This window comes from Ambystoma mexicanum, chromosome 3p (genome assembly GCF_040938575.1).
Source record: "Ambystoma mexicanum isolate Mex_15411 chromosome 3p, UKY_AmexF1_1, whole genome shotgun sequence".
NCBI classification, from domain to species: domain Eukaryota; kingdom Metazoa; phylum Chordata; class Amphibia; order Caudata; family Ambystomatidae; genus Ambystoma; species Ambystoma mexicanum.
The window spans coordinates 663,811,978-663,826,427 of NC_090925.1; the positions used below are offsets into that span (position 1 = coordinate 663,811,978).

The following is a 14,450-nucleotide window of genomic DNA, read 5'->3' on the forward strand; positions in this document are numbered from 1 at the left end:
ATGTCAATACTACCAGAGAATGAATCCTCTTGAAATATTGCAATAATATGTGTGATATTTACCATATGGCCAACTCCAACTCTTCCACCAGCGCCCTATAAGAGACAATAAGCATGCATTTCAATTGTGAGGCAAAGTCAATTAAAATGCTCGCGTTTAGAAGAAGGCATAATAGACACAAGGAAATTGAGTCCCCCCAATGCACCTCCGTTTTTTAATGCTTCTCCTGGCATGTGGCTATATGACCTATGTGTTCTTTGCTCTTTTGTTTTTAATCCTTATATATGTTTCTTTTACAATTCATGGTAATAAATACATAAATCATTTCTCAGGCTCGCTAGATGAAGTAGTAGTTTGGCGGTGCAGTTAAAGCAGCTGCAAATTTGCTATTTTGCTACTGTAAAAAAAAAGGCAATAACGAATTACCACCACTTTTTTACTACACCGCAAAATATGTAATGAGGTCCATTATGTCTGCCTCTCTCTCTCTCTCTCTCTCTCTCTCTCTCTCTCTCTCTCTCTCTCTCTCTCTCTCTCTTTCTCTCTCTCAATATTTGTAAATAAGCAGTAAGGATTGGCAATAGGTTTTTTAGTATAGGCCTTTTTATTTTGACAAGACATCACTAGGACTGCGTTATTATTATTTGATGTTAGCTTGCTCTAATCTTAGATTTAAGTTTAGATAGGCGTTTATCACACCCTTGTTAAAAGTACAACAAACACACTTGAACCGTGGTCACTTGTGACTCTCTTGCTTCCAATACCATGCCTTCCTTGAAACCCCCAGGTATAGCTGTGAGCAGCTTGACCCAAGAACAAACAATATTATTATTAATTGAACTCAAAGACGGTACCAGGAATTAGGGGTTCTGCGACCCAGTTAAATGTCTGAGTTCAGCCAACAGTGAACTAGGCCATTGTCACCATATTTGATTTCTTTTTTTTTTAAACAGGGAAAATCTTCTTGGGTGCTTGCATGGACCTGTCTGAGAGGCCTAGGTGCATGTAGCAAAAGAGTGAGTGGCAAGTGAGAGGGCCTGTCTTGAAACACAGTTCTGTGCCATGTGAGCAGTCTGTTGCCCAACAAAGAACCAGTCTGTCAGATGTGGCTTGATGAAGATTCAGTGAAACTTTATCGGGGAAATTCATGTACCCAGATTGCTTATAAAAGGAGCAACCCATGTCAAAATCAAGGAGTGTGTAGTGGGCTTGGAATGTGTAGGTGCCAGGGCTGGGCTGTATGAATTTTTCAATCTAGACTGTTTTGTACAGCCAGAATACTGACCAATGGGGGAATGGATTTCACTTTGCCAGGACATTATTTGTAATGTGAAATGCAAGCACACTAGGTTTCCAGGCTTGTCTTCAGTGAGGGGTGTCGAGCAATTTACATGGGGTGTGTGCCATGCACAAGTGGATCACTGAATTCAGTGATCCTGGATTGTTTGTAAAAATCGTACAATGGGAAATGAGGCCTCATATCTGTTTGTATACTCTGAACTAGCATGCAAAGCCACTGTCTGTGCATTCAGAGGGTGCTCCTTTCAATGGGCCTATGCCTTTCCTAGGATCTCTGCTCCCCACAATGGCAAGGGAGGGAAATTGCAATTGTCAAATCCCCATTGAATGGCACAGTTAAATGCCCGATAGGACCCCTCCAATGGATCTAAGCAGGTCTGTGAGTGAGACAGCAACATCCTATCATTATTAACATGTAGTAGTTTATGCAGCAGTTGTAATCATGGATTTGTTTTATTTATTTCAACATTTTAATATTATTAAATGATGTTTCCACCATTTGCGTCATTCCACTTCAATTAAAAGAATGTAATCAAACATAGCAAACAACCTTGTACAGTGTTGTATTCCACAACTCTATACCTTCAGCATTAAAAATTGTACTGTGATGCCATCCATAATTCTTCCAAGAAATCTATCACCTGACAATCATAATGTGGAAATGGTAGTTACACAAGGAATGCTGTGAAATGAATTATGGTGAAAATCCACCCGATTATACCTCCAAGGAAATAGTAATTATATCATTAGATGTCAATACTACCAGAGAATGAATCCTCTTGAAATATTGCAATAATATATGTGATATTTACCATATGGCCAACTCCAACTCTTCCACCAGCGCCCTATAAGAGACAATAAGCATGCATTTCAATTGTGAGGCAAAGTCAATTAAAATGCTCGCGTTTAGAAGAAGGCATAATAGACACAAGGAAATTGAGTCCCCCCAATGCACCTCCGTTTTTTAATGCTTCTCCTGGCATGTGGCTATATGACCTATGTGTTCTTTGCTCTTTTGTTTTTAATCCTTATATATGTTTCTTTTACAATTCATGTTAATAAATACATAAATCATTTCTCAGGCTCGCTAGATGAAGTAGTAGTTTGGCGGTGCAGTTAAAGCAGCTGCAAATTTGCTATTTTGCTACTGTAAAAAAAAAGGCAATAACGAATTACCACCACTTTGTTACTACACCGCAAAATATGTAATGAGGTCCATTATGTCTGCCTCTCTCTCTCTCTCTCTCTCTCTATCTCTCTCTCTCTCTCTCTTTCTCTCTCTCTCTCAATATTTGTAAATTAGCAGTAAGGATTGGCAATAGGTTTTTTAGTATAGGCCCTTTTATTTTGACAAGACATCACTAGGACTGCGTTATTATTATTTGATGGTTAGCTTGCTCTAATTTAAGATTTAAGTTTAGATAGGCGTTTATCACACCCTTGTTAAAAGTACAACAAACACACTTGAACCGTGGTCACTTGTGACTGTCTTACTTCCAATACCATGCCTTCCTTGCAAAACCCAGGTATAGCTGAGAACAGCTTGACCCAGGAACAAACAATATTATTATGAATTGAACTCAAGGACGGTACCAGGAATTGGGGGTTCTGAGACCCAGTTAAATGTCAGACTCCACCAACAGTGAACTGGGCCTTTGCCACCTGCTACTAAATTGAGCGTGTGGTTGGTAAAACTATTGTATTGTGATAGTTGATTTTTTTTTTAAACATAGAACATCTTCTTGGGTGCTTGCATGGACCTGTCTGAGTTGCCTAGGTGCATGTAGCAAAAGAGTGAATGTCAAGTGAGAGGCCTGTCTTGAAACACGGTGCTGTGCCATGTGAGCAGTTTGTTGCCCAACAAAGAACCAGTCTGTCAGATGAGGCTTGATAAAGATTCAGTGCAACTTTGTCGGGCAAATGTATGTACCCAGATTGCTTATAAAAGGAGCAACCCATGTCAAAAGCAAGGAGTGGGTAGTGGTCTTGGAATGTGTAGGTGCCAGGGCTGGGCTATATTAGATTTTCAATCTATACTGTTTCGTACAGCCAGAATACTGACCAATGGGGAAATGGATTTCAATTTGCCAGGACATTATTTGTAATATGAAATGCATGCACACTAGTTTTCCATGCATGTCTTCCGTGATGGGTGTCGAGCAATTTACATGGGGTGTGTGCCATGCACAAGTGAAGCACTGAATTCAGTGATCCTGGATTGTTTGTAAAAATCGTACAATGGGAAATGAGGCCCCATATCTGTTTGTATACTCTGAACTAGCATGCACAGACACTGTCTGTGCATTCAGAGGGTGCACCTTTCAATGGGCCTATGCATTTCCTAGGATCTCTGCTCCCCACAATGGCGAGGGCGAGAAATTGCAATTGTCAAATCCCCATTGAATGGCACATTTAAATGCCCAATAGGACCCCACCAATGGATCTAAGCAGGTCTGTGAGTGAGACAGTAACATCCCATCACTATTAACATGTAGTAGTGTTTGCAGCAGTTGTAATCATGGATTTGTTTTATTAATCTCAACATTTTAATATTATTAAATGATGTTTCCACCATTTGCGCCATTCCACTTCATTAAAAATATGTAATCAAACATAACTGTGGACCTTAACACCTTGAACAGTGTTGTATTCCACAACTCTACTTTCAGCATTAAAAAATGTACTGTGATGCCATCCATAATTCTTCGAAGAAATCTATGACCTGACAATCATAATGTGGAAATGGTAGTTACACAAGGAATACTGTGAAATGAATTATGGTGAAAATACACCCGATTATCAGGGTAATTCATGTAAATTCACACAAAAGTGGCGCAGGCGGCTGGCGCACAGTGTTCCCGTGCGATAGACTGTGCCAGCCGCGTGCGATAAAATCCATTTCAGCGCACAGCGTATTCATGGATTTTAGCCTCCAAAACCAGCCGTGGCGCAGAGTGGCTCAGTGACCCTGCAGCAGCGCCAGATACGCCCTCAAGAACGCCCTCGCGCAAGGAAAAGGCATCAAAATCCTCAATCCAGTGCAAAGGTCTGCGCCAACCCAAAACCAGTTTACCGGACTACCAAACAGCAAATGCCAAGCGGGGAACGTGTATTACGGGTTTCGTGGTAACTTCCACACGCGAAAGGGCCTGTGCGAGTGGGGTACATGTATAACTGGGGTTCGCGGGAAGTTTCACACGCGATTGGCCTAGGTACGTGTATTCCAGGAGTGCGCGGGAAGTTTCACATGCGGATGGGCTGGGTACGTGTATTTCAGGGGTGCGCGGGAAGTTTCACACGTGAATGGGCTGTGTACGTGTATTCCAGGGGTGCGTGGGAAGTTACAACCGCGAATGGGCTGGGTATGTGTATTTCAGGGGTGCGTGGGAAGTTTCACACGCGATAGGCCCTGTGCGAGTGGTGTACGTGTATTCCTGGGGTTCGCGTGAAGTTTCACATGCGAATGGGCTGGGTATGTGTATTTCAGGGGTCTGCGGGAAGTTTTACATGCGAATGGGCTGGGTATGTGTATTTCAGGGGTGCGCGGGAAGTTTCACACGCGAATGGGCTGGGTATGTGTATTACAGGGGTGCGCGGGAAGTCTCACACGCGAATGGGCTGGGTACGTGTATTTCAGGGGTGCGCAGGAACTCTCACACACGATTGGCCTGGGTACGTGCATTTCAGGGGTGCGTGGGAAGTTTCACACGCGAATGGGCTGGGTACATGTATTTCAGGGGTGCGCGGGAAGTTTCACACACGAATGGGCTGGGTACGTGTATTACGGGGGTGCCAGGGAGTCCTACACATGATTTTGCAGTGTTGGTCCTCCCAGGTGTTCCCTCTATGCCCTTCACGGCCCCTGCAGGCAGCCCACACCACAGGGGACTACCCTGCACCCCTGGTCATGTCCCACAGGCAGCCCATCCACCATGGGCATGCCCCCCAGCAAAGCCACATGTCACCTTGCACTACTGTTCACCAACTCATGTCCCCCTGCACCCCCACCCCCCAGCAGTGCGGGGCACCTGCCAGCAGGCCCCCACTCATGTCCCCCTGCACCCCCACCCCCCAGCAGTGTGGGGCACCTGCCAGCATGCCCCCCCTCATGTCCCCCTGCACCCACACCACCAGCAGTGCGGGGCACCTGCCAGCAGGCCCCCACTCATGTCCCCCTGCACCCCCACCCCCAGCACTCAGGGGCAACTGCCAGCAGGCACCCACTCATGTCCCCCTGCAACCCCACCACCAGCCATCAGGGGCACCTGCCAGCAGGCCCTCACACATGTCCCCCTGCACCCCAACCCCAGCAGTCAGGGGCACCTGCCAGCAGGCTCCCACTCATGTCCCACTCATGTCCCCCTGCACCCCCACCCCCCAGCAGTGAGGGGCACCTGCCAGCAGGCCCCCACTCATGTTCCACTCATGTCCCCCTGCACCCCCACCCCCCAGCAGTGCGGGGCACCTGCCAGCAGGCCCCCACTCATGTCCCCCTGCACCCCCACCCCCCAGCAGTGTGGGGCACCTGCCAGCATGCCCCCACTCATGTCCCCCTGCACCCCCACCCCCCAGCAGTGCGGGGCACCTGCCAGCAGGCCCCCACTCATGTCCCACTCATGTCCCCCTGCACCCCCAACCCCAGCACTCAGGGGCAACTGGCAGCAGGCACCCACTCATGTCCCCCTGCACCCCCATCACCAGCCATCAGGGGCACCTGCCAGCAGGCCCTCACACATGTCCCACTCATGTCCCCCTGCACCCCAACCCCAGCAGTCAGGGGCACCTGCCAGCAGGCTCCCACTCATGTCCCACTCATGTCCCCCTGCACCCCTACCCCCCAGCAGTGAGGGGCACCTGCCAGCAGGCCCCCACTCATGTTCCACTCATGTCCCCCTGCACCCCCACCCCCAGCACTCAGGGGCAGCTGCCAGCAGGCACCCACTCATGTCCCCCTGCACCTCCACCCCCAGCAGTCAGGGGCACCTGGAGCAGGCCCCCACACATGTCCCACTCATGTCCCCCTGCACCCCCACCCCCAGCAGTCAGGGGCACCTGCCAGCAGGCCCCCACACATGTCCCACTCATGTCCCCCTGCACCCCCACCCCCAGCAGTCAGGGGCACCTGCCAGCAGGCCCCCACTCATGTCCCACTCATGTCCCCCTGCACCCCCACCCCCCAGCAGTGAGGGGCACCTGCCAGCAGGCCCTCACACATGTCCCACTCATGACCCCCTGCACCCCAACCCCAGCAGTCAGGGGCACCTGCCAGCAGGCTCCCACTCATGTCCCACTCATGTCCCCCTGCACCCCCACCCCCCAGCAGTGAGGGGCACCTGCCAGCAGGCCCCCACTCATGTTCCACTCATGTCCCCCTGCACCCCCACCCCCAGCACTCAGGGGCAGCTGCCAGCAGGCACCCACTCATGTCCCCCTGCACCTCCACCCCCAGCAGTCAGGGGCACCTGGAGCAGGCCGCCACACATGTCCCACTCATGTCCCCCTGCACCCCCACCCCCAGCAGTCAGGGGCACCTGCCAGCAGGCCCCCACTCATGTCCCACTCATGTCCCCCTGCACCCCCACCCCCCAGCAGTCAGGGGCACCTGCCAGCAGGCCCCCGCTCATGTCCCCTTGCCCCCAGGTCATGACGATCCTAAATCATGGCCCTTATGGCCAGCCTACCCAGCACAAAGACCCAACCAAGTATTGCATCCACCCACATCGAAAAGGCAATTACATGATACAACCCCAATGGCAAGTATGTAAATGAACACCTGTCCGTCACACACCGTCACACACCACAATGGGTGCAAGTGAATCTCAAAACACAAATCATGACATGCATGAAACCAATGAGATAATACCACAAATGGAAGTATTAAAAAACATATATTGAAGATAACATGAACGTAAATCAAATCAAACACACAACAATGGGAATAACTAAAGAAATGGTCCATGTCCGGTAAATAATGAAAACCAAGAAATAATAAGCCAAAGAAATCCAAATAGGAATGGTGTCCAAAGTCACAGTCCAAATAATAAAATGCAAGGTTTAAAACAAAGTAAAAACCATTGCTCCATGGTGAACACAAAAAAAATCTAAAAAAAGATGAATCCAATGTAGAACTATGTACAATCGAAGAATCCAGGGTCCATGATCCCAACTCAATAAATGAAACCTACAAAATACTACTACCTAGTAAAAATAACTACATACAAAAATGTGGTTCAGTGTTCAAGCGGTGCAAAATAAAGAAAAAACGAAAGGAAACCTAACACTAACTAAAAAACTATTTAGAAGGGCAGCGGGCAAGTCCAACGGCTCATTGGGTGATGTCCCAGGCCAGGGCATCATCGAACTCCTGCTCAATGTCCTGGAGGCGGTCCTCTTCCATGGCCCCGAGGGTTCGCAGGGACGATGACATCCGGATCGCCAGGTCCCTGCGAATGGCCTCGAGGCACCCGGCCCACCTCAGGGCCCTCCGCATGGAGTTCTCCGCCCTGACCATCGTGAGCCATGCCTCTTTCGCCCACTGCCGCTCCGCATCTATGGCATGGCCCAACCGCTGCCACACGGAAGACACTTCCCGTCCAGGGTCCTCCTGCCCTCCGGCCGATGCCTGCCCCTGCGATGATGAAGGCCCCGAGCCATCATGGCTCCCACCTTGTTGCTGCTGCTGCTGTGCCGCTGCCTGTGCCCTGGCTCTTGCTGCCTGCACATCCTCCTCCGGCTGGGGTGCAGTTGTTGATGTTGTCACCCCTGCTGGACGTACGACTCCCGACTGTGGCAGGGATGTGTCCTCCACCAGCCTGGCCGCAAGGTCAGAGGCAGCTCCACAGGGTACCCAGGTGATACATGGGTGGGAAGATGGCATGGAGGACGACTGGGGCATGGGGGTTCAGTTGAAGGGGGGGTCGGAACAAGGTCCAGAAAACAGAGGGATCCGGCCCTGGTAAGCTGTCCCAGTGGGTCAACGCGGTCAACGAGCCATGCGAGAAGACGTGCAGTCTCCTCATGAAAAGACTGCAGGTCAGCTCGTGTGGCCCGTTGATGCAACGCCACCCCACCCAGGACAGGCTCAACCCGGTGCCGGATAGCCACATCTGCAGGGAGAGGAAGGCCAGTTGGTGTAAGCCAATCCCCTCCCTGAGAACGGGTCTGGACGTAGGCATCCCTGCTGGTGCAAGATGATGCAGTGACAGGATCAGGGACAGGATTGCACACAGGCACCTCCGCTGTGGCCTGTGCTGCCTCCTGTCCCTGCCCCTGCACTGCACCACTAGCATCAGTGGAATCCCCACCTTCAGACCCCGTCTCTGTCCCTTGCACGGCCTCCTCCTCCACCAAACCCCCCACCAACCTGGATGACTCTGTGCCATCTTCCTCCGTCAGACCCTGTGGCCCTTCTGCTGCCGAGGAGTCCAACTCCAACCTCTGCCTCTTGGACCTCCCCTCAGCAGCTGCGACCTGGGATGCGGCACCGGACTCCTCACTCCCCGACGAGATGACAACCTGGGAGGGGAGCCGGGCCTTGCATCTCCGGCTGGCGGTGCGATCCCTGCCGCTGTGCTCCACAGCACCCTCTCCGCCCTCTTCATCAGTTGACGCTGCAGACAGGGAGAGATAAGAGACAGGCATAAGGGCACTGTACAATGTACTCATACACACATGACAGTTGCACACGAGTGTCATTGTCAAACTTCAGACATGGCATCACAATCCCCAACACACATGTCATTTAAACTCACACACATGAGCTATTCCACAGCCATATTGCAACAGCCAGCACCATCCATACACATATAACAGCATGAACAGCCAAAGGTGAGCCTGACATCACATGAAACACAAGTGCAGTAGATACGTACACACGCCACCACACTCACATTCATGTGTACACCTCCTACAACTGTCGCAGTGATGAGATTTGCATCCATGTGACATCTGGCAATCAGTCTTCTACACATCAGTGTCCCAGGCATCCATGTTGCATCACTGTTGCACCCTTGTCAAATACACACACATGCACATGCACACGGTACAGACACATGCAGCTGGAACCGACATCCATGTGTGACATCACAACCATCCCAACTTACATACACAGTCATCCAAACATGTGTAACCACACATCAGCTTTTTGCATGTAAGCTCACACACACATGCACCATCCATATGTCACACATGAGAGGCCTCGCATGTGTCAGCCTCACTGCCCTGTACATACATGGCCCGACAAAAACACATGTGCAACCTGCACACTACTGGTACACCACCACACGCACAGCATACAATCAGTATGCATGTACACTTACCGCTCGACTCCCGACGGGTCTGCCTCCCAAAGACCTGGACATGGAGCGCTGGGGATATGTGTTCCAGGACCCTCATCTGATCTTCCGACAGGTGGCCCCGGCGCCCCTTAGCATCCGCTGCCTTCAAGAGGCGCCGGGCCTTGCTGAGGGTCCTAGACCTGAAGTCCTCCCAGCGCTTCTTGACATGATGGAATAGGCGGACTGCTACCCCCTCTGCGTTGATGGCAGTCACAATGTACGTCCAGATCCGGGTCCGTCCTTCCTTGTCGGCGCGAGAACTTCCGTAGAGGGTATCATCCTGCCCCAGGACTTACTCCACCAGGGCACCAACTTCTGTGGCAGTGAAGCTGGTGGCCCTCTGCCTCTCTGGCTGGGGGTTGCCAGTGGTGCCAGATGGTGTAGTGCCTGACATGGCAACCCCAGAGGCAGGAGTGGGTGGGCAACTGGGTCCTGGGGCTGGGCTGTGGAGCGAGATGGTACTCCAGTCGTGAGTCTTCGGTTCGAGCAGGGGTGGTCATAGCAACTGCACCCCTGGCTGATGTGCAGGCAGCAAATAGCAGGGCACGTGGACAGCAGGCAGGCAGGCAGCAGCAGATGGCAGGTAGGAGAGTGCTCGGGGCTCTGGGGGGCAGTAATTCGGCCTTCTGGGCAGGAGCGTGGTCTTCCGTGTGCTTACGCGTGGCCAGCTTGATACGGAGTGATTTGGCACGTGAATATCTTGCACGTCAGCGTGTAATTCGAGGAAAGGCCCTTAGCGCGTAAGCGCGTAAGCGCGTCAGCACGTGTACGCGATTTCATTGGACCAAAGGCCCTTAGCGCGTAAGCGCATCTGTGACGTGCGTGCGCAGGCGTTTCCCTGTACACAGATGCATGTTACACGTCCAAGAACTGCACGTCCGAGTGTCAGCTCGTGTAATTGGAGGATAGGGCCTTAGCGCGTATACGCGGAAGTGACGTGGGACGTGTGGGCCGGTTCAAAAGGCACGTGTAGGACATAATTTCCTTGTACGTGCTTTTTGTGGAGAGCGAGTAGGTGAATTCTGTACTTCTTGTCGGTTCACACGCGATTAACTTCACAGCGTTTCTAGTTCGTACTCCCTGTTACCTCTGACAGCTTTTTTCTGATTTTCTGTTGGGCCTGTTTCCTCAAACAGCGTTCACTTCTTCTTTTGTCCTGTCTCCTCAGACAGTGTACAATTCTTCTTTTGGCGGGGGTGTTGCCAACGCGCACACGCACATATTTTTCATTCTCATTTTCCAGGCAGACGTTGAGTCGCGCACGTATTTACCAACTGTGCTTGCCCCGTGTGTTGCATACCCCTTCAGAGGTCATTGTAGGCTGCGTGTAACACGCGTACCTTCATTTTTGTGTTTCTGGGTGCCACACCGTAGTGCAGGTTCATTTTTCCATGCACGTGGTCTACGAGGGGTTGCGTGCACGTTATATTCTGTTTTTGGGGTGCCTGTGCATTGCGTGACCCGTCATCTCTCCCCAGGGGTCACATACAGCCTTGCTAGAGCACTAGGGTACGAATTCCATCTAGTACCCTACCCCTTTGACACCCAATTGCCCAGGACAATAGTTTACTGCAACTCCCATATGCACAACAACATCAGTGCCATGGTTGAGAGGCGACCAAGCGGTAAGGGTGGCAAAGGTGGCCGAGCCTCAAGAGGTGGCCGTGGTGGGTGCGGTAGGGGATGTGGCCGGGATTTGCAGGGTACCCCTAGCCTCCCATGTGTGGAGGACCAGCCAGGGACACCCATGCCCCCCCACATAGTTGAGGGAAATGTGGCTGACACCTCTCTGATCAGCCCTTGTTGGACCGGCCCATTGTGGCACCTGACCTGGCAGAGGGTGACTCCCAGGCTGACTTCCAGGTCGCCAAATCTAGGCCACGTGTGGTGGTGCAAGTTGGTGTCACCAGGCCACGTGGATCAGGGGAAGCCATGTCATCTGCTGCCCCAAGTAGACAGGGTGGGGAGGCTGCAGGGGCAGCTGCAGCTCCATCCACCCCAGCTCTGACTCTCCCAGCCAGGGCAGTGTTGGTCCCAGTCCATCTTGCTAACGTTCCCCATGACTACGTAACACTTCAGCCAATCCCTGCACCAAGTCCCATGCTCAGTGTGCATTCCCACACTCCAACTACCCAGTCCACCGGTGCTCCTGCCCCTAGTGGCCAGAGCGCCGTAGGCCACTCAGGATCCCCACCACCTTCCAAAAAAAAGAGGAAGAGTGCTCGTCCACTACAGGCTGATGCCGAACGTGATGCACTTGTGCAGTATGTGTCCGCACACGACAGCGAAATGTTGATCACTTCAGGGTGCAAGACCACACCTGCCCGACGTCAGGCACACTGGCAGACCGTCGCGGACATCATAAGTGCCCTTGGATCAGTGAGGCGCACAGCTGGTGAGTGCTACAAGCGCTGGAATGACCTTAAGCGCAGGGCAAAGAAAAAGCTGGCCTCAAGTCATGCCGCTACTCTGGTGACTGGAGGTGGGTCTCCACAAGAGGACATTGAACTCACTGTACATGAGTCTGTTGCTGGGACCTACGTCACAGAGGAACAGATCCAAGGTGTGGGAGATCTGCCAGATTACGAGGCATTGTCCGGTGAGTGCACATGCATGTGTGTGTGATCCATGTGTATGTTGTGTGTGTGAGGGGTTCTGATTGAGTGCCAGGTGAGGGTGTGTGTGCCTGAGTGGTTTGGGTCACCCATGTGCTTCATCCAAAACATTCTGCGCCTCTGGATTTGGGTATTACAGTATCCCTTCTGCCCACAGTAGACTTTTTGTGCAACATCACGCCAGTTGCCCTTGAAGTGGCATCTTGCAACAACATTTTTTCCGTATTTCTCATTGTTCATTCAGGCTGATTGTTTCGATCCCCCCACTTTCACTACGCATATCTGAGCCCTATTGTCAAACGATATGTGACATGCCTATGGTACATGCCATCTGTGTGATGGCATGGTCATGTATGTGGATTGGACATGCCACTCACAGGCAAATGTGTGATGGCTCTGCTAGCCAGCATGCAGCTAATGTGTTGCTCTTCCATCTTGGTGTCATCAGTGTCTGACATTTTCCTCCCCTTCAAACACAGTGACAGTGCATGCATGGGAGGGTTATAGTCATGTGGGACATGTGTCAATCAAGTACTGGTTCTGTACCTCATGAGGCCTAATTGTGTGCCATGGTGCTAATGCTTGTTTCCATTTTTTGTCTTTCATGTTTCTGCAGGGGATGACACACTTGATGCTGTTGAGGGTGAGGAGATGGTGCAGACCCAGGAGGGCTCTCAGGCACGACCGGGCACCAGTGGAGGACGGGGTGTGGTGGTGGGTGAGAACCCACTATTGCTGCAGACCGTTCTCTCCAGGGGTGTCTCTGGGTGCACCTCACCAGACCTCTTTTCGGGTGTTGATTCGGATGATGAGACCTATGTGGCTTCGCAGGTAGGTGTTTCTGGGAGGGATTCTGTTCTGTCCGACCCACCTGCACCAGGGGTACAGCCCACTATGGGGATGTCAGTGTTGGTAGGTCCGCCTTTGGTGGTTACGGATGCAGGGCCACACTCCGCAACATCTGATCCTGTTCCTGGGCCAGCAGATCAGAGGGGGAATGCAGTCCTGCAGCCTCAGGTAGTGCTAACACAGCAAGGCACAGCTCGCCTTGCCCCAGACAGGTGTGGTGCCCGCCAACACGGTGAACGTACGCCGCCAGGCAATACCGCATGGGAGAGATCCATATACGGTATGGCAAACCAACAGGCAGCAGCATCTGAGATGATGGCTCAAGCTATGGAGAGGGTGGCCACTTCCATTGTCCCCCCAGAGAGGCAGATGGAGCAACTACAGCAGGCAACAGACTCCATTTGCCAATCACTCAGGGACGACATGTTGGCGTCCAACAGGGACAGACGGGCGGCCCTGGACACTCTGCGGGAACCCATTTCTTTAGAGTCCCATGGCCAGAGGGAAGCCCTGAGGGTAGAAGTTCGTCACCTCAGGCAGACTCTTGTGGAGCTTGAGGCTTCCACTGTCACAAGGACAGAACAGCTGCTGGAGCGTGTCACACGTACGCTCTCAGGTCAGGTGGTGCATGGGGATCTCCGCACCATAATCCTCCAGAAGAAGACCTTCCACACCCGCATGCTTGCTGCCATGGAGGACCAGACTAGGGCTTTGAATGGGCTGCCTCCCATAGCACCACCACCTCCTGTGGGGGCAGCAGCACAGGGCGATGAGAGCGACCACAGCGATTCAGAATCTCTCACATTAGCATAGCCGTGCAGGCCATGAGCCCATGGAGGTGTTTTTTTTCCGCAACATCCATACAGGTGGCTGTTGGTGTGCACCTTGTCCTCGGACCTCCTGAGTGGCCTCCCCCAGCCCCCCCCCCCAGCCCCTACATGGCCATTTTTTATTTTGGATTTTTGGATTTTGGTTTTTGATTTTTGGTTTTTTGTTACAGTGTGTTGCCTTGTGTGGCTCCCGTGGGCATCCACTGTATTGTGGCTGGACACATGCAGGCTTGTCCTGAGTTTGGGTTGGATGCTTGGGTTTGTGAGACACACACCCCTCCTGCTTCCCGTTACCATGGGCTTGCAAAGGGTGTGCCCAAGTGACAGTAACTTACACAGTGACGTTGGACTCCCATGACATGTGTGGGCAGTCTGTAGTCAATACTGTGTATACATTCCTAGTGCATACTGTTGTAGTATTGTACACTGCATGGTGTATTGATGTGTGCTTGTGCATCCATGTCTCCCTCCTAATTTGCAGGTTAATTCCACATGTCTTCACAAGGCCGTCTACTTTGGAG

At 51.8% G+C, this 14,450-nt stretch overlaps 1 protein-coding gene across 9 annotated transcripts in view; it reads right to left on the reverse strand.

The window, feature by feature from the left end:
• Nucleotides 1-14,450, reverse strand: part of LOC138580695 (uncharacterized) — a 583,872-nt gene that overhangs the window by 356,223 nt on the left and 213,199 nt on the right. For all 9 annotated transcript variants that reach the window (XM_069651438.1, XM_069651437.1, XM_069651436.1 and 6 more), the window contains exons 15-16: nt 2,112-2,144; nt 63-95 (exon numbers count right to left, since the gene is read on the reverse strand). In XM_069651438.1, the coding sequence (XP_069507539.1) occupies nt 63-95; nt 2,112-2,144 (66 nt within the window). The remainder of the gene's footprint in view (nt 1-62; nt 96-2,111; nt 2,145-14,450) is intronic.